General features: G+C 45.8%; 5 protein-coding genes across 5 annotated transcripts; 3 read left to right on the top strand and 2 right to left on the bottom strand.

The window, feature by feature from the left end:
* Nucleotides 1–787: 787 nt before the first annotated feature.
* Nucleotides 788–5,935, top strand: GLAREA_03980 (RING/U-box; the record flags this gene model as incomplete). The annotated part of the gene is made up of 5 exons (XM_008084233.1): nt 788–1,069; nt 1,120–3,272; nt 3,329–4,809; nt 4,860–5,614; nt 5,678–5,935. The coding sequence occupies 5 exons, from the start codon at nt 788–790 to the stop codon at nt 5,933–5,935; spliced, it is 4,929 nt and encodes a 1,642-aa protein (XP_008082424.1).
* Nucleotides 5,936–6,628: 693 nt separating this feature from the next.
* Nucleotides 6,629–7,430, top strand: GLAREA_03979 (uncharacterized protein; the record flags this gene model as incomplete). Its single annotated transcript, XM_008084232.1, has 2 exons — nt 6,629–6,981; nt 7,043–7,430. 2 exons carry the CDS (start codon nt 6,629–6,631, stop codon nt 7,428–7,430), a joined length of 741 nt encoding a protein of 246 aa, XP_008082423.1.
* A 1,740-nt stretch (nt 7,431–9,170) lies between these two features.
* GLAREA_03978 (Multidrug resistance efflux transporter EmrE) lies at nt 9,171–11,466 on the bottom strand (the record flags this gene model as incomplete). Its single annotated transcript, XM_008084231.1, has 2 exons — nt 9,171–10,625; nt 10,675–11,466. 2 exons carry the CDS (start codon nt 11,464–11,466, stop codon nt 9,171–9,173), a joined length of 2,247 nt encoding a protein of 748 aa, XP_008082422.1.
* Nucleotides 11,467–14,106: 2,640 nt separating this feature from the next.
* Nucleotides 14,107–14,702, bottom strand: GLAREA_03977 (HIT-like protein; the record flags this gene model as incomplete). The annotated part of the gene is made up of 2 exons (XM_008084230.1): nt 14,107–14,601; nt 14,652–14,702. The coding sequence occupies 2 exons, from the start codon at nt 14,700–14,702 to the stop codon at nt 14,107–14,109; spliced, it is 546 nt and encodes a 181-aa protein (XP_008082421.1).
* A 641-nt stretch (nt 14,703–15,343) lies between these two features.
* On the top strand, nt 15,344–16,586 carry GLAREA_03976 (uncharacterized protein; the record flags this gene model as incomplete). Its single annotated transcript, XM_008084229.1, has 2 exons — nt 15,344–15,493; nt 15,540–16,586. The coding sequence occupies 2 exons, from the start codon at nt 15,344–15,346 to the stop codon at nt 16,584–16,586; spliced, it is 1,197 nt and encodes a 398-aa protein (XP_008082420.1).
* Nucleotides 16,587–18,067: the final 1,481 nt, after the last annotated feature.

Below are 18,067 nucleotides of genomic sequence, written 5' to 3'. Positions count from 1 at the left end.
GCATGAATCTGGACCGGGCTGCCTTCGAACCTTGGTGTATACTTTGAGTATCTGAGGGATGAGCTGATGAGAATGATAAAGTAGAATGCAAATTTTAGGAGAGCCTGCGAAAACAATTGGACAGTAGGGAGAATTCAGAGGGAACGCAAAGGAGACGGAAGAGGGGAGAGAAGAGGGATGGAGTGGTAAGCTCCTGTTGTACACATGCTTCCCCAGCTTCCAACAAGCTGCGGGGTAAAGAACGATAAACGCGCCCATATCCACCCGATCCCTGAGCTGTCAGGTCCCTTGCCCCGTGGCGGCCCGAAGGTCTGGCACGTGCAGGACACTACGTACACTAATTGAACGTTCTGCCTTGGTGCCTCGTTTGTTTCTGCCTTAGGAAGGCGGTGAAGACCGGTTGTGGGGACACCAGTGCTTTTTCGTCAACACCATGCTATATCGTCATCCGGTGAGCTTGGTGGGGAAGTCTTTAACTTAGGGTGCGAAATTTCGTGTTGTATTTGCGGCCGGCCTTTTTAGACGCTCACACTTTATACTTTTATTCATTTTCTCTGCGACGGCTTTTCTGAATCATTCGCCATTCCCATTGCTTTCGACAGCTCATTACACTAGATATTTCCTGCTCCATTTCTGCCATTCATAGACAAAAGTTCGCGATTGATACCCTCCCTTGATTATTCTGCGAAGACCACGAAATCTACCTATTCGAGTCGCACACGCTGCACCGTACGACTCGGCATACCTCACCAGGACACGATATCCCTACGAATCCTAAGCAGTCGATATGAGCAAAAGACAATTCAAAACGCAGGCGTCGAGCAGTCGAGCGGTTTCTGGGAAGCCTTTTGGCGGGTTTGGAGGTGTCTCGAATCGAAGCACCCTGTCATATGTGGCAGAGGTGCCTGACTTGTCATCCATTACGGATCCGAATATCGTTGTGGCATTCAAGAGTCTCTTGAAAGCAGATGGCACAACCAAGATCAAGGCGCTGGAAACCATTGACGAACATATCGCACAACATCCCAACACAGAAGGAGGGGTTGAGGGTCCTATATTAGAAGCATGGGTAAATTAGCACCTGGACTCCACACATTACATTGCTAAGCTTTGCTTTAGATCAAGTTCTATCCACGGCTTTCAGTCAATAACAATCGACGAGTCCGCGAACAGGCTCATACTATCCAGGTCAGACTTCTACAATCGGCTCGTAAACGAATGGAACGGAATCTTCCTGATACAGTTGCGAGCTGGCTTTCCGGGTGTTACGACAGAGACGGGTTTGTCGCCCGCGCAGCTCAAAATGGACTCTCAACGTTTCTCGATAAAGACAGCAAGGTAACAGCTTTTTGGACCCGTTGTCAAGAACGAATTCTCGATTACGCCAATGAGGCCATTGATGAAACTCCAGAGACCCTTAGTGATGAGCGGAATACCACTCCCGAGGACGCACAAATATTGTACCTTCGTGTAATTTGCTCCGGTATATCTCTTGTCACGAACCTTCTCATTAAATTGCAAAAAGATGATATTTTGAAGTATCAAGATAAATACGAGAGTTTTCTACGCCACAAGAAGCTGTGGGCGTTTGCTTCGTCAGACGATGCTTTTGTCAGAAAACAACTGTATCATTTGCTCGTGACTTGCTTAGAGAAGCAGCCAGAGGCCATTGAAAATTCTCTTGAGCCGATCAGCCGCGGATTCATATCAAAAGGCCTTTCGTCCCCCCAATCAACATCCTCGCTTCAACTTTTAAATGCTTTACAGAAATTGACAGCACAATTTCCTCAAGTCTGGACAACCTCTTTTGGCCGGGGCACCCCCTTTCCCAAGATTCGCGATTTTGTCAAAAAGGGCTCCCAAGGTGGTCCTGCGGATTTCTGGCCGACTCTGCAAGTCACTTTGAAATCCTTGCCTGAAGGAGTCCTTCCTACAGACAAAGAAACCTGCCTCGAATTTTTGACAGAATTCAGGAACGCTGTCCAAAGCAGAGACCAGCCAAGGCAACATGCAGACCCAGCTTGGAAAAGCTACTTTAAAACCTTAGAACTGTTGCTAAGAACAAATCCCGATCCTACATTTCAAGCATCGCTCTTCCGAGATGCCATGTGCCCAACATTTGACAAGTATTTCCAAGGGGAACAGGAACGTATTCCTATAACTACTGGTGCATTGGCAGAAGCATACAGTATATGGGCGACGAACGGAACTATCAAACCCCAAGATGGCCCTACACTATACATGCAAAAGCATGCCAATGCCTTCATTGCCAGAACTCTGAGCACCGCTCATGTTCAGCCCGAAGAAACAGAGGAATACAAAATGGGCCAGAAAAAAGTGATCGCCGAGGCCCATCGATGGTTTTCATTACTCGCTGAAGTTTTTCAAGCAAAGATGGCAGAAGCTTCAGAAAAACCTATTTTATCTTCATGCGCAGGCATAATTACCTCAGCAGTCAAGACAGTGGTTGCTACGGAGGGCAAGTCGTACTCTGCTGCCGCAATCGTGGAGATTGCTTTGAGACTGACACCGAGTGCTGTTAGCGACTCCTCAGATGTCTTAGATTCTGTGACAGGCTTGCTCGAAACCAATCTTCCACAGTCAGCATATATTCAATCTTCGTCTTCGCGTTATCTCATATCGACGCTGTTTATCCTTCGGTCATTCCAAAGTTGGAAGGGATCTTTTGAGAATATTTGGCTGTCTGCTGTCAAGCAACTCTGTTCCTCCTCCAACACAACTCGGATTTGGACACCACTTCAGGCCATTCTCGCTGATGAGTCTGTTTCGAGTCTGGCGCAGTCAACCAAAGAACTGCAAGAATTTCTTCTTGCGGCTAACATGAGAGGTTTGGAGGGTGATAGCGGAGCTAATTCCTTATTCGAGACTGCAGTTGTGAGCGATTCATACGCATCTGCTTCCTCCGAGCGTCTTGTGCAGCAGATAGTGCGCCACTTGAGTCCAAAAAGACAAGATACCAACCTTTCCAGGTCCGAGACAACTACCTCAGAGCGAGCATTCACAGCACTAGAGTTCATTATCCGCCATCGGCCGGCCCTTTTAAGTCAAAGTAAAGAGAATCAAATGGAACTTACCGCTATACTTCTTGAGGTTACCGAATTGTCCGACAAGTCTCTTGCGTCTAGGGCACAGGTTCTGAAGCACGCGATTGAAACAACATCTGAGCAGGTAGAGGAAAACAACCATGGCGCCACTCTTGAATTACTGCGATGGAATTTGGAGCTGGAGCCAACAAACCAGCGTATCTTACGGTAAGTCCGTCAAATGTGCATCCGGGCCTCCTTTTATTTGCTAATTCATATGATAGTATTGAGACGCTTATCCAACAAGCAGAAGCCTTCAAAACCAAACATAAAAGTAGCTTCCCTGCTACTTCTCTTTTCCCAAATGCGGAGAAGTGGTCTGCTTGTTTGACACCTGTATTAGCTAGAGCTCCGAATCCCGCCTTGGGTGTCATGAGACCTTTTAATGGCGCGGTGCTTTTAGGCAATTTGCAATCATCGGTCAAGAGTCCCAGAACCTCGGTGGTCGATACATCGTTTGCGATTTCCGTTCGAATGGCATTGTACACATCTCACTTCATCGAGGATATTAAACTGATGGCTCGTGTGCCCACTGAGGAACTACTTAGCTTACTTCATGCTTTGCTATTAACTGTTGAGGTCGTTAGCGACGAGCTTGACCTATTGGCCGCTGGCGAAACCCCCGACTGGGCTTTTGGTATTGTCGAAGATGAGATAGATGAGCTGCGTTTGTTCGCGTCTAAATCTTACTTGACGCCGCTTCTAGATAATGCCAAGGGATGGGAAAGCAGCTCTAACGAAACCAACGACAATCACTCGGTCAGGGTCATTCGCGGTCTCATCAATGTGTTTTTACAACACGCGAATAACGGACCAGGACAATACTACGCTACGAAAGCTTTGAGCCATTTGGTATCGAATTTGGTGAGTATTCATGGCTGGGATGTTGTCAGTGGCGAGGCCTGGCTATCAAGTTTGAATATTTTCAATTCTTCGTCAACGAATACGTTTGGTGCGGTTGCACTACTCACCGGAATGGAGACGGACGGGTCAAGTAGCAAGCTCATCAATACCTATTGCAACCGTCTTGTTAGCGACATTGCTGGAGCTTCTGCTACCGCAGAGAAAACTTTTATTGCTCTTGTCAAGTTGAATGCTGCATTAGCGGTTTATCAAGAGGATGAAATTCCCGTCGCGTCAAATCGCTTGATATTTGCGGTCAAGCAGATCTCATCTTGGTCTCCCGATCTCGCTACCACGAATAGATATGTTGCAGCGGAAGCCTGTAGAGCATTGCAAATTCTGTTACCCGCAATCAAAGACGTTTACGGCACATATTGGGAATCTGCTCTTTCCCTCTGCACTTCGATATGGGAATCTAGCGAAATTGGAAACCTGTCCGATGAAGATCTTCCAATGATTGGAATGTCACTCAAGCTTTATTCGATCTTGCGGAAAATGGAAGATGCCAATGATGATCTAGAGGAGGCCTTGGCTAAACAGGCCCAGCCCATATCTAACGCACTTGTTCGTTTGCTCAAGTTGGGAAGGGAAAAGGAACATCAACCCTCGGAATTTGTGGACACTCTTCTCTTGAGGCAATTGCGCTATGTTTCAGCTGAGAAAGTTGAAGATGCCGACGAACTTTACCCGTTGCTTGCTTCTGAAAACAAAAATTTGCAGTCCGCCGCGTACGATCTTCTACAAAGGGCTTTACCACAGATTCAACAGCAGATATCCGTAAATGTGCTGCTAGAAGGAAAAGGTAAACCAATCCTGTGTTTATTTATGCTTTAGCCATTGACATAAATCTAGTTGCACGACTTCCCGACGAGCTCCTCTCACTCTTACTTGATCCGCCATCAATCGAGAACTTCTCTGACGAACAACTTGACGAATTTCCCCTAACAATCAGAGGTTACTTATTGTCGTGGCATCTAGTATACGAATCGTACGCCAATGCTTCCCTCAAAGTTCGGACCGATTACAGCGAGCTTCTAAAGTCAGAAAACTACATCGACCCACTTCTCACCCTTCTCTTCGATTTGCTGAGTACATACAATGGCATTTCCGGTGACCTGAGCAAGTTTGAACCATCAATGATCAGCCGTTATGAAATTTGGACCGCATTCGATTCCGAATCTCCCAAGCGCGACATGTCTTGGCTTCTGGTAAATCTTTACTACCTCTGTTTGAAATACACCCCCAACCTGACCCGCAACTGGTGGCTCGATTGCAAATCCAAGCAAATCAAACTTGCAGCATCCAAATTGACGGACAAAGTATTTTCACCAATATTGATTCAAGAGGTCAAAGACGACGTAACCAAATGGGCATCCGAACAAGATACCACTGATGACAAGAAAGAATTGATTGTCAAGACCTCTAAGAACTCAGCCGATATACTGGCAGGCGTGGAGATTGATGAGACGATGATGCAAATTGTGGTTAGCCTACCAACCGAGTATCCATTGCAGGGTGTCGAGGTCAGGGGCGTGAATCGCGTGGCGGTTAACGAGAAGACTTGGAGAGCGTGGCAGGTTATTGCGCAGGGTGTTATGCGTCTTAATGTACGTCTATACACTACCCACTTTCTTATTCATTCCCAACATTTCTAGCTAACATTTTACCAGACTATCGTCGACGGCCTAATCCTCTTCCGCGACAATGTCGGTGCTGCCATGGCCGGCAAAACTGAATGTGCAATCTGCTACTCTATCATCGCAACTGATAAACGCATGCCGGATAAACGATGTGGCACTTGCAAGAATCTGTTCCATGCCGGGTGTTTGTATAAATGGTTTCAGACTAGTAATCAGAGTACTTGTCCATTGTGTCGGAATCCGTTTACATATGGGGGTGATGGGCAAAGGAGGAGGGCTGAGGAATGATTTGGGCGGGGTGTGCATTGGGTGGGTGTATATAGGCATCGGTGTTATGGGCATTTCAAGGGAGTTTAAGAGTTGGTACATTCAGGGGTGATCCATAGTGATAGTAATTTGAAGGATATAAGAAGAGAATTCAAAAGTCTTCTTTTGATACTGCTAGAACTACAAAATACATTTCTAGACTTTAAATTTACTACTATGTCTCTGTCTAGAGCTTAATTTATATTTTTCAGATTTTTTCATTTATGCGTCCTTTTAACAATTCAAATACACATATGTGTATATTTAGTTATTTTAACTTATAGCTTGAGTTTAACTATAGCTAGATAGTTTTTTTTTTTTGCTACTATTAATTAACTTCAAGGTAAAGTTACGAATATTATCGGTATTCTGCAAGTGTTTCTTCAAAATTAAAGCTCTTCATATGGATGCCTGCATTTATGTTTGGAATCACAATAACTCTTTAATCACCTCAGCTGATATAAAGCCAACCTAACCAATCACAACCCAGCCTCAACCCCACTCTTCGATGTCGCAAGACCTCTGGTCTCATCCACCACACGCTAAAGCAGCCTTACCCGTCACCGGATCCCCACGTAAGCCCCGAAAAATAAACCTTTCATTCAACGCTCATCCAACATAAACACCTCGTTTCCCTCCACTCCAACAATGCATCCCCCCTAACAATCCCTCACCATGGCTGTCCTCAAACCAGCCATCCTCCTCCGCCTCCGCAAACCCCCTTCGCTCCCCTCCAAACGCTACGTCTCGAACACCAGCAAACCCGACGACAGCACCTCCATCCCAGTCCCCAACACTGTGCCCACGATCCCCATATGGCAGCGTCTGGGCCCGCTATCCCGAGGTTTCCAAGCGTATGGAAGGAGTCAGAGGAAGTGGCCGTATAGGACGCAGTTTATAAGTTCGCTGGTGATTTATTTTCTTGGGGATCTGTCGGCGCAGAAGATGAATGGGGATGAATATGATGGGAAGAGGACGTTGCGGGCGTTTGTTATTAGTGCGGGGAGTTCGATTCCGAGTTATAAATGGTATATAACCTCTCTTTTCTAGTACAGGGTTTTGGGGTTGAAAGCTAATATAGTATTTTAGGTTCATGTTCCTCAACACCCACTTCAACTACCCCTCCCGTCTCCTCTCCCTCCTCACCAAAGTCACCGTCAACCAAATCTGCTTCACGCCCCTCTTCAACACGTATTTCTTCGGCATGCAATCCCTCCTCTCGGGCGACGCCCTCCCAGAGGTTTGGGAACGCATAAAAAGAACGGTCCCGACTAGCATGCTGAATAGTTGTAAATTGTGGCCCGCGGTGACCGCGTTCAGTTTTACATTTATAGATGCGCAGTATAGAAGTGTTTTTGCGGGGGTTATTGCGATTGGGTGGCAGACTTATTTGAGTTTTTTGAATAGGAGGGCGGAGGTGGAGAGTGGGTTGGAGAGGGGGATGGAGGAGAAGGAGGGGAGGAGGATTGAAGTTTAGATTTGAGTCGTTAGGTGGTTTATGGGATATTGGATAGGTGGCATATTTGGGTATTGGGTGCATAAACGGGCGTTGGATGGGTTTCAAGGTTTGCATAGACGGGATAGAATGATTATGACTCACGTCGCATTTAAATGGATTATAACGAACATGATCAATTACGCTTTCTCAAGATTTTCAGTTGTTAAGCATCAGCGAATGTCAACAATACAAGTAGATAAAATACGATCAAGTCAAATTTCCCACAGGCGAATGATGTGGTAGTAACATTAAGTAGAAACCACCCAGTATTACATTTGAATGTCCTAGCAGCTATACACACATACAAGTGATTATCTCCATCTTGAAAAAACATGAGTGGTACCCGATATCATCTAATTCATCCCTCTCATCTTTCCTAAAACCTCCCTTCTTCTGGTCAATCATGAGTGTCACCCCATATCCTCTTTCTCTTTCTCAACTCTCGACATTCTCAGAGATTCCCTTGTATATCCCCTCTATCCCAACACATCCTTCACAATCCCAACCCTCATAAAATCTTACACCCCATTTAAAATCTCCCAATCCTCGCGTAAGAATCAATTCGCTTTTTCTACTACCGCATCTCAGTTGCAAATTCCGTATCGTCTAGGTTTACTCACACTCCCACCATCCCTTCTACTCAAAAGTATGACTGTGTCTTCTATGTTCATGGACTATGATTTCCCAACAAACCACTCCACCACCCCCTCCACGACCCTCGACCCCGGTTTATCACCAATAACATCCAGATTCAACCCCACACTCGCACATAAAAACGCGCCGGCGAAGATGGTGGGGGGGAGGAGTTTTTGGATGAGATGTTTGAGCATTTCTTTTAAAGAACAATATGGATGAGGCAGGTTGAAGGTCCAGGAGTGTAGAATTTTAGGGGAGTAGGACGAGGGTTATAGGTGTGAGAGGGAGAAGATTTTGAAGTACAAGCGATGTTGTGACGATATTATATCAACGGAATCAATACGAAGGACTCGCAAGAACATTTCAAGGAAACGAGATACAAAAAGTATTTTATTGCTCCCGAGAGTCGCGACGACGAACGGTGACTAAAGCAGTAGAGAGCTGAGATGACTGACATAAGCTGACCCGGAAGACGGGGTGGAAGTGAGTCAATCCCAAATCATCTGGCCTAGACTTCAGCCCTGCGCTGCCTGGTGGTATAGATTCAGCCCTACGAAAAACTTACGACTTCAAGCTCTGTCTCCCTCTCTGGGACAAAACATGTCAGGTGCTGGATAGACGAAAACAAAACGGATACCGAAAAACAAGCGAGGAATAATCAACCATAAACATAAAAGTCAGCACTAACTATACAAGCCCATGGGAATATAACCCACAAAGTTAGGTAAACAGCATTGAAAACCACACAGGGATCAAAGACATAGATGTTATTCAACCATCAATTCTCTACCTAATATATATCCACCACCTCTCCCCGCCTCCCCCCTCTCATCATTCCATTCCATTACCATATCTTCCATACCCAAACCACAGACCCACGTATATACGGCGGGCCCAATCCATATGTGCCTATAATACAAGTCCGCCATCCATCATTCATTCAATCAACAACAGTGAAAACCCAAAAAGCACACGCCCGCAATGCAATGCCCATCATCACAATACCCAAAAGCACTAAAATCATTCGCTCATGAATCGCATATACGTGTTCACACCTAGGTACGTACCCATCCACCACGTTCATCAAATAAACGCACCCTTATCATCCCCCCTCTTCCTCCTCGGCGGACTCTCACTCTCCCCCCTCTCCAAATCCCCATCCTTCCCTTCCCACCTCCTCTTCTGCTTTCGATAATAATCCTCCGAGCTCTCCCTGGGGCCCGCCTCGATCTGTTTCTCGGGCTCGCGGCCCTCACGTCGGTACGTTGGGTTCAGATCTCTTGGATCGTGTGGAGCTAGACTATCAGATTGTTTAGATTCATTGGACCAGTCTTCTTCGGACGTTTCGCCGCCCTCGACGTACGGTGGGAGGGGAGGATCCGTGCGCGTATCGCCTTTCACTAACCCGAGTCTTTCTTCTTCCGTGGCTCCTTTTGTGTGGGATCCTACGCTGGTTTTTCTCTGGCCCATTCCTTTTCGGATCATTGGTGAGCGACTTGGTGGAGCTGGTTCGTCTCCATGAGGCTGGGAATCTGTTTGGCCTCTTCTAAACATATGCTGGAATGAGAACTGCCTCCTCGCTGAGTGTGGCGGCGGTGTTGGCGCTGGATGTAAACTGCTTCCTCGGCTACCTGTGCGCACTGGATCGTCAACTATCGTAACATGTCTTTCTCCTCCAGCACCTTTGTATGCTGTATCGTGGCCGTAGTAGGCGTGAGATGCACTTGATGGGTCATCTCCTTTATATGATGGTATGGAAATTGTGGTCAATGGTACAGGGTGCATCGGACTCTGCGCGTTAGAAACATTACTCCCTAGCACCGAACGACCTCTACCTGGTACCATGACTGACATGGCACGCCCAAACACTGACGAGCCTCTGGTGATAGGCCTGTCTTCTTCCTCATCATCAGAATCTGGAAATCTTGACATCCCTAAAGGTGGGTGTTTTGGTGTGTATTGTGGATTAACAGGCGTTGATGTAGGCGCCGGTGTGTTTGGCATCGGAGGCTCAGTAAATGCTGGGAACGGCGTTGATGTTCCACGTGATCTCAAACTACCTGGCATCGTACCAAACGTTGTCCTCCTCCTTCGAAGGCCATCAAATTCCCATTGAGCTTGACCGTCCTCGCCAATCGGATCCAGGTCATGAGCAGTTTTCTCTTCGTGTAATCGTTTTGCTTCTTGCAACTCCATCTTAGTTCTAGCAGTAGAAAATCTTCTAACAATAGCGGCAGCACCACGTATAGCATCAGCTTTGGGTTCTGTTTCCGGCTGCTCTTGCTCTGCAATGGTTCGAACTTGATCCAAGTTCCCAGCAAATACAGCAGTATCCGGGACGTCTTTGGCAGATTTAGAAAGCTGAAGAAGTACCACTCCAGCACAAATAGTTAAGAACCCAAGAACCATAGTAACGATGGAAGTGACTGTTCCCTTGAAACCTCTAAACAGTATAGCAGAAGTAATAATGGTAGAACTGGTGAAAAAGACGTAATATGTTGGAGTAACCAATGCAGCGTTGAAAAGGTTTAGAGCTTTCTGCAAGATTATTAGCAAGTTCTAGGTTACAAGGGATGGTTCGACTAACATTGAGGTATACAATTTCCACCAAAAGAGTGCAAACGACAAAAACAAACAGAACGTATAAGAACCATTGATCGTATTGCTTCGTTCCTCCGATTTGTGAAACAATCGCAGCACCAAGACCTTGGGTAGCCACGACACTGAGACCTCCTATAAGACTGCAAACGGATATGTATACCAACATAGACTTCTTGCCATATCTTGGAGCGACCCAAAATATGGTAAACGTACAACCGGCAATAACTACACCTGCATAACTCAGAAATCCTGGGGAGATGACAAAGTGCTGCATGTCCTGGATCGTAGCCGCCGAGGATGACTTGGGCGCGTTGAGCACAATAATGACGGATCCTACAATCGCAAGAAAGCAGCCAACTTTTCCGACCATACTCAGTCGTTCCTTGAGAAAGATCGCCGAAAGAACTGCTGTAATGACCACAGATAAAGCGCCCATCGGAGTGACCAGAATGGCATCGACAAAGGCATAAGCCACAAAATTGCAGATTTCTCCAATGATCATCAATGTCATTCCCGTCCACCAATACGCATTTTTAAGATATCCATATCCCTCACCTGCAACTTCCTGGTATTTGTCGTTGGCCTTGAGAAGTCCTACCTTCTTCAACACAAAGGATATTCCGATAAAAACTCCAGATGCGATTGCGAGTATGATTCCAACTGTTCTGAACACGGGCGACCTGTTACCCTCTCCTCCAACACTTATCCCATTCCTGGCTACCAGCTCTTCATGCCTGGCTATTAATTCGTGTGCGGCTGCGAGCGCTCGTGCATCCATGACTGCGACGTGAGGCGACTCTGCGCCGAAGAGAAGAAATTCGTAATTCGTTGCAGCCGATCAACAGCGCAGGACGCACTTGAGTTCGATTGTGGGATTGTTGTGGTCGTATCGTGAGGTTGTACGTTGGTCAACTTGTAAGGTTATATGGAATCCTGTTGGTATCGTCTTGATCGAATCGCACGACGAGAAAGAAGCTGATTGCGTATATCGAATTTTCGGATTGTTTTTTGACCAGGAGAGAGTATTGATATCGCCCCAGATATTCCTGTACCAACAACGATCGGCCTGAAAGGCTTCCCTGTTACAGAACGGTGGCAGACCCGGTCTCTGCAATTCGAAACAGTTGGTGCTGGAGACGCTGCAGCGCACGTCAAGATGTTTGGATCGGCGGTACGCAAAGCGAAACGGTTGGAGAATATTCGCGCTCGAATGATATCAACTCCCAGTAATTCAAACAGCAATTCGATTCGTGAATAAGAATTCGTTATTCGTGTCGTGGAGGTTAACGGATGAAAAGGGGAGGCAGGAGGGCAGGACTCTGCGCAATACGGGTGCAGGATCGCGGACGGATGAGAGGTTGGCCGGTTCGCATGTGGTGCAAGATAGAGTGTCTGCAGCTTCTTGTGAATATTAATCGATGGCGTTTTTGCTTGGTTGTGAGGATTTAGAGATGTTCAGAGTTCCAGACTTGAATTCGAGCGAGTGGCTGCACGCCGACGCAATCAAGGCTTCGTGTTGGTCGAGCAACGGGGCTGAGCAAGGAGAACACGACTTTTCCAGTTGATAATCACCGTTGGCCCCGCTGAAAGAGCTTGGTATTTTACTTTTGTGGGGAGAGTATTTGCCTTTGAATTGAAGCTTGTGAGCTTATCTATCTTTCAAGTTTGTTGGGGAAATACGTTGGTTGCTGTTTGTTGTTTTGTTGGCTTTCTCATTGTAAGTGAGTGAGCAAGCGCTGTCGCAGATAATGCGCCTTATACAAAGCGTTTAGGGCCACCTAACAAGTCAAGATATCATTTATTGGACAAGCAACTGAACGTAAATGTATTCTTAGGTATGATGCATGCTGTAAACTTCCTAGCAGAGCTAGCGGACAAACTCACTATTCAAGAGATTGATAAACCGACAATCATTCCAAAAATACCTTCACCTCTACTCAAGACACACTTACCAACCTTTTTAGAGTACCAAAATAACCTACTTACGGAGTATTCCAATGAGCATCAATCGATACATGCATCGCAAATCCCAAAGAGGCAGTTCTATTGATCGCTTGCAACCTGGTGAACCACTTCGCTCTGTTATCTTAAAAATATCAGCTTCAGAATGTCTCGAAATTTAATAACTCTTCTTCTAAAACCAAGTACTTCCCTTACAAACATTAATTTTCATATTCGTTGTTCAAATAACAAACACACCTTAGTACAAACTCTATTCCCTAGAACCCTTCCCTGGAAGGATTCTCCTTGTCCCTCGCTTCGGCCCCTGAATGTCACCCTATGACCTCACTGACACCGAGTTGGGGTCTGACAGATTTACCCGGTATCGCCACATGTGTTACAATTGAGATAAAAATATTTTATTTTACCTCGAATATTTTTTTATCTCGATGTTCAGGAAAATTGTTTAGTTAAGTGGATAAAACGTAATCAGATTTTGGTTGTTAAACGCGGCAAGTGGTCAAAGTCAGCAAAATCCACAAGTAATAATCGTCCTCCCTGTTGTATTTTTCATGTATCACTCTTGAGATGTGTAATCTACTTAGTACATTATACTGTCTTTACTGTCTGATCTTTATCTTGTTAGTATCAATTGGAATCAAGCTATTTGCTAATCACAAGTCAATAGTTCTCATTCGACGATAACGAGTTCTATTTCCACTTACCAGCATCAAAATTAAGCTTTCAAATCAAAACTTCAATGTAGAAAATTAGAAACTAGGTCGAAAGAAATTGATATCTTTATCCGTCAAGCTTTTGAGTCCACTTTCTAGCGAAGGGAATTGCAGATGCTCTCGGGATAAAATACTTGAACGAGTAAGTGTACTTCGCCAATATAGCCTCCCATAAAAGAGGTGCTGGGAAACACTTGACTACTCTTCATGAGGTACATGAGTATGACGTCCAGGGGTTGGAGCCTCAAAAAAAGACAGTATTTCTGGCTGCTTCTTCGAACAGGTCTTGTATAGCCTTGGTTTTGTTTAACTCCGGCATTTACTAGCCATTAACTTTGAACTTTACAGTTGACTTAACCTTGTGACATTCAGACTTTGTAAAGATATAGGATTAGAAAATTTGTCTTTCTGCTACATGTCTTCGTGCTACAGGGTATAAGTCTTTGAAACTTCTGGTACTTTCGGTATTTGATTGAGGCAATTAAAGCTCAATTAAACTCGATGAAAGTTAATATAAAAGATTTCTGTTGATGTCTCGAGTTGTGGTATCCCCAGCTAGCAGCATCAGAAGCATATACTATACAACGAACTCCTGAAACAGTCAAACTCACTTATTAGACAGTACAGCGCACTGAGAGCGAGTCTTTTTGCATCACCAGCAGTTACCCTCACGCAGCGATCGATTCAGCCATTAAATAAACCCCACTATCCACTCAACAACTCAACCTCAAAAACAACTTCATCTACTCCTCCCCATCCAACAACCCCATCTCCCTCCCAAAAACCCCCGCCTCCTCATTCATCACCTCCACACTCCTAGCCCTCCTCTCCTCATCCTCAATCCTCGGAAACCTACCCTCCTGCACCGGTCTTTTATCCCACAACCCACCCCCCACATTCCCCTCCTCACTCTGCAAGCGCTCATAAATCCCATCTCCCTCCTCATCGCCCTTCAACCTAGGAATAACATGACAATGCACATGTTCCACCGTCTGACCCGCCCACTTCCCATCCTGGATACTGATGTTGAAACTCCCGTCCTCGACTTTACCGTTTTCGAAATAGTGTTTAGCGAGCATCTTCTGCACTTTTTGGACTGTCGTGAAGAGGTCTGTGACTTCGTCGTGCGTGAGATCGGTCATGCGTTTAGCTGCGCGGAAGGGGATGACGAGCACGTGACCTGGGAGGATGGGTTTGATGTTTACGAGACAGTAGGAGAGAGGGGTTCGGTAGAAGATCTGGATGGATAGTTAGTGGATTTTAAGATACCATGGAGGGGAAGAGTGACTTGATCTGTAACTTCGAACGGTCCGAAGTGGACCGGTTTCTTTGAAGTCATGATATTCCGAATCTGTGATGGAAAGTGATTTGAGATGAGAGGCCTCAGAATCATCACTGCATCTGAGGAACTCTTCAGAACATACAATTGAGCTTTTCTGAACTTTTGGAAAGTCGCAGTTCGTCAATTCAAAACATAAAACACATCTCTCCGTCCGAAAATGTGACGTCTGTGCCAGATATTCTATGTCAAGCCTCAGGCACAAAATCTCGCTTAACCTTATGTTGTTTCAAAACAACGGCGGTCCCCTTGTCACTTCTAATTTATCTTTACTTTATTTGAAGACACGATGTTTCCAACAAATAAGCTTCAGTATAAGAAGATTGGATGTCCCCGCTGGTGGTCTCAAAGCGTGAGGAGATATAAGCATATTCGGAGTATTTCACGCTCCCGAATTTCAACTTCAGGGATGAGGTTCCACTTCACGATGTCTATGCAAAATGGAAGTATAAAACGTGTAGTTCGCGCTTTGCTATCATATGAGATCTTTTCTTCTTTGTCGTCTCTGTCACTCACTCTCGTTCAACACATTCCTTTCTATTCCTATACATTCATTTCAAACCCAAGCGCAAGCGCTTTTCCATTCTTTTAACCAGCATACACAATATCAGAAATCCATTCAAACTCTCAAACCCGTCAAAATGTACAAATCACTATTCCTAGCTTCCTTCGCGAACCTCGCTCTAGGAGGTACAATCCTCTGGGATGGCCGCTTCAACGACATGACCTCCGGCGCCGACCTCTCCGCATGGTCTTTCAGCAACCCCATCGGCTCATACCAATACTACATCGTTTGTCTCTCCTCCCTCTCTATCCCACCCAACTAACAATTCCCAGCACGGCGACTCAGAAGTATCATCCTACGTCAACCTCGATTCAACCTTCAAAAACCCCGCCGACACAGGTAGCGCCCAAGGCGTCAAAATAACCCTCGACAGCACCGCCCACTGGAACGGCCAGCCTATGCGTCGTACAGAACTCATTCCTCAAACCAGCGCCGCTATCAATAAAGGAACGGTCTACTACCATTTTAGCATGCAACGCAGCGAGACTAACGCCCCAAGCGAGTCTAAAGAACATCAAATTGCCTTTTTCGAATCCCATTTCACGGAGATGAAATCTGGCTGGCAGAGTGGTGCGGCTGGGACTAGTGATCCTCTGCTCCGCTGGAACGCAGGCGGGTCGACGCAGTGGAATACGACTTGGGAGGCTGGCGTGTGGCATAACGTTGCGTATGAAATCAACTTCGATGCTGGCTCTGTGGCCTTCTATCATTCCACTGGTGCCGAGGACTTGGTACTCGCGCATGAGGCGGTTGCGGTGACGGCGAGTTCGGATGGGAAGGATTGGCATGTGGGTGTTCTTGAGTTGCCGAGGGATGGGTTTGCGGACGAGAATGAGGATGTGTTTTTCAGTGGTGTGTATATTGAGAGTGGAGAGCTTACTACGAGTGTTTCTGGACCGGGTGGTGTTGCTGCTGCGCCTGCGCCGGTTGCTTCTTCATCTGCGCCGGTGGTTGTTGTTTCTACCGCTACGGTTATTCCAGTCGCGGCGTCGACTTCAGCGCCTGCAATCTCAACTCCAGTCTCCTCAGCCATCGAAGCAATCCCAACTCCAGCCCAAACTTCCTCAGCCATCGAAGCAACTCCCACCTCAGCCGAACCCTCCACCGCCCCAGAAACCCTCCCCACAATCCCAATAACATTCACCCTCCCAAGCTTCTCCAACACCCCAACAACACTTGCGACACTCACCCGAAGCAGCTCTATCTCTTCTATTACCTCTGTTGTCCCTGAGTCGACCTCAATCACCACCCCCGAACCAACCGCAACACCTGCACCCGAAGAAGAGGATGAAGATGAAGACTGCGAGTACGAGTACTGATGAGCTATTTTCCTTCACCTAGCTTTGGTTTCGAAGCATTATATTCTTGTAAATATTTTAGATCTGTAGATACAATACATATAACCCACATCCCCGAATCCCCCAATTCCCTACTCCAACAACCAAACCATCCTCCCTCCACATCTACGGAAAAGACAGTGGATTCGGGTGAACTAGGCCTATGCTCACTACACTAAGATATCAAGTCTTTCGCCTCTGTCTAACACCCTGTAAAGAAGTTTAGACTCGGTAGAGCTAAAGATAATTCTCTCGGTCTTTAGAAATTTGTTGGTTTCGTGGTGGTGGTGGTGATGTTGGATGTATTGTAAATCGGTCTTCTGTTTTGTTTATGTAGTCTACGTGGAGCTTCGCAACCACCGAACCCCGTCTATAAGAACAGAAACATCACTACCACTATTCCTAAAAAGAAACTATAAGAACCTAACACATGCCAAAAAGAATATAGCGTCCCGTGAACTGCAAAACTCGCAAGCACACCTTCCTTCCAAGCGCACAGAAATTCCCTCCTAACATCCCCTCTCACACAAAAACCACCCCACCGGAAATCCATAAACGCTGATGAAATCCATCTTCCAAGGCTTACTTTACATATACCAGTGCCGCATAAAATTATTTAATATCATTATAGATCTAAGACCTGGTGCTGTTTAAAATAAACATTTTAACTATCGAGATTAAAAAAGAAGGTTATAGCATCCAGCATCACGAAACCTCCACGCCACCTCCCCAATCAAAACCCCAAACCCCAAACCCCCATGAAATCCCTTCCACAAGGCACCTGCACTACAAGTTTCCACACCGCCATAAAACACCATCAAACATCCAATCGCATTCTCTATAAAACCGAACACACAAACTATCTCCTTGTATAATAACAGAAAACCTAATTACATCCAGCACCCTTTTTGGGGCGGGTTTTTCTTCTCTTGTAAAGATAAACGCTATATAGATAGGAAAGATGACAGAAGCTGTGATGGCAATGGAAGAGGTGGTAGGGAGATTAATAAGGGTGATGTATATGTAAGGAATGATTATTAATTTATATCAACCCGCACACAAACTCCATATGGAGCATATAAAAATGCGAAACCCTCATCACATCCGCTACCCTTTCCCCCCTAGTGCCTCTTTACCAAGAAGAAAAATCTCTCTACATATATACAAAAATTCCAGAAAGTGTGGGTGTGTGTGCGTGATGTGGAGGATTAAGCGTGATCTGTATATAAAAAGCTCACAATAGAATTGACCTTACCTCACCTCACCTCCCTCACCAACCCAACCAAGCCTCCATAAGGGCTTCTCCTTATCATCAACATCGTATGGTTGATACAATAAGTTTCTCAAATATATATGACTTCTAAAGAGAGGGACAAAAAAAAAAAGTTTCATCACAAATGCGCGAAACATAATGGATTCAATATCCACCCCCCACCCCTATCTAATTCTCAACTACGCAGCAG

This window comes from Glarea lozoyensis (assembly GCF_000409485.1).
Source record: "Glarea lozoyensis ATCC 20868 chromosome Unknown GLAREA2, whole genome shotgun sequence".
In the NCBI taxonomy this organism is placed as follows: domain Eukaryota; kingdom Fungi; phylum Ascomycota; class Leotiomycetes; order Helotiales; family Helotiaceae; genus Glarea; species Glarea lozoyensis.
Note: the sequence above shows the minus strand (reverse complement) of the source record. Positions and strands in the feature narration are given on the sequence as shown.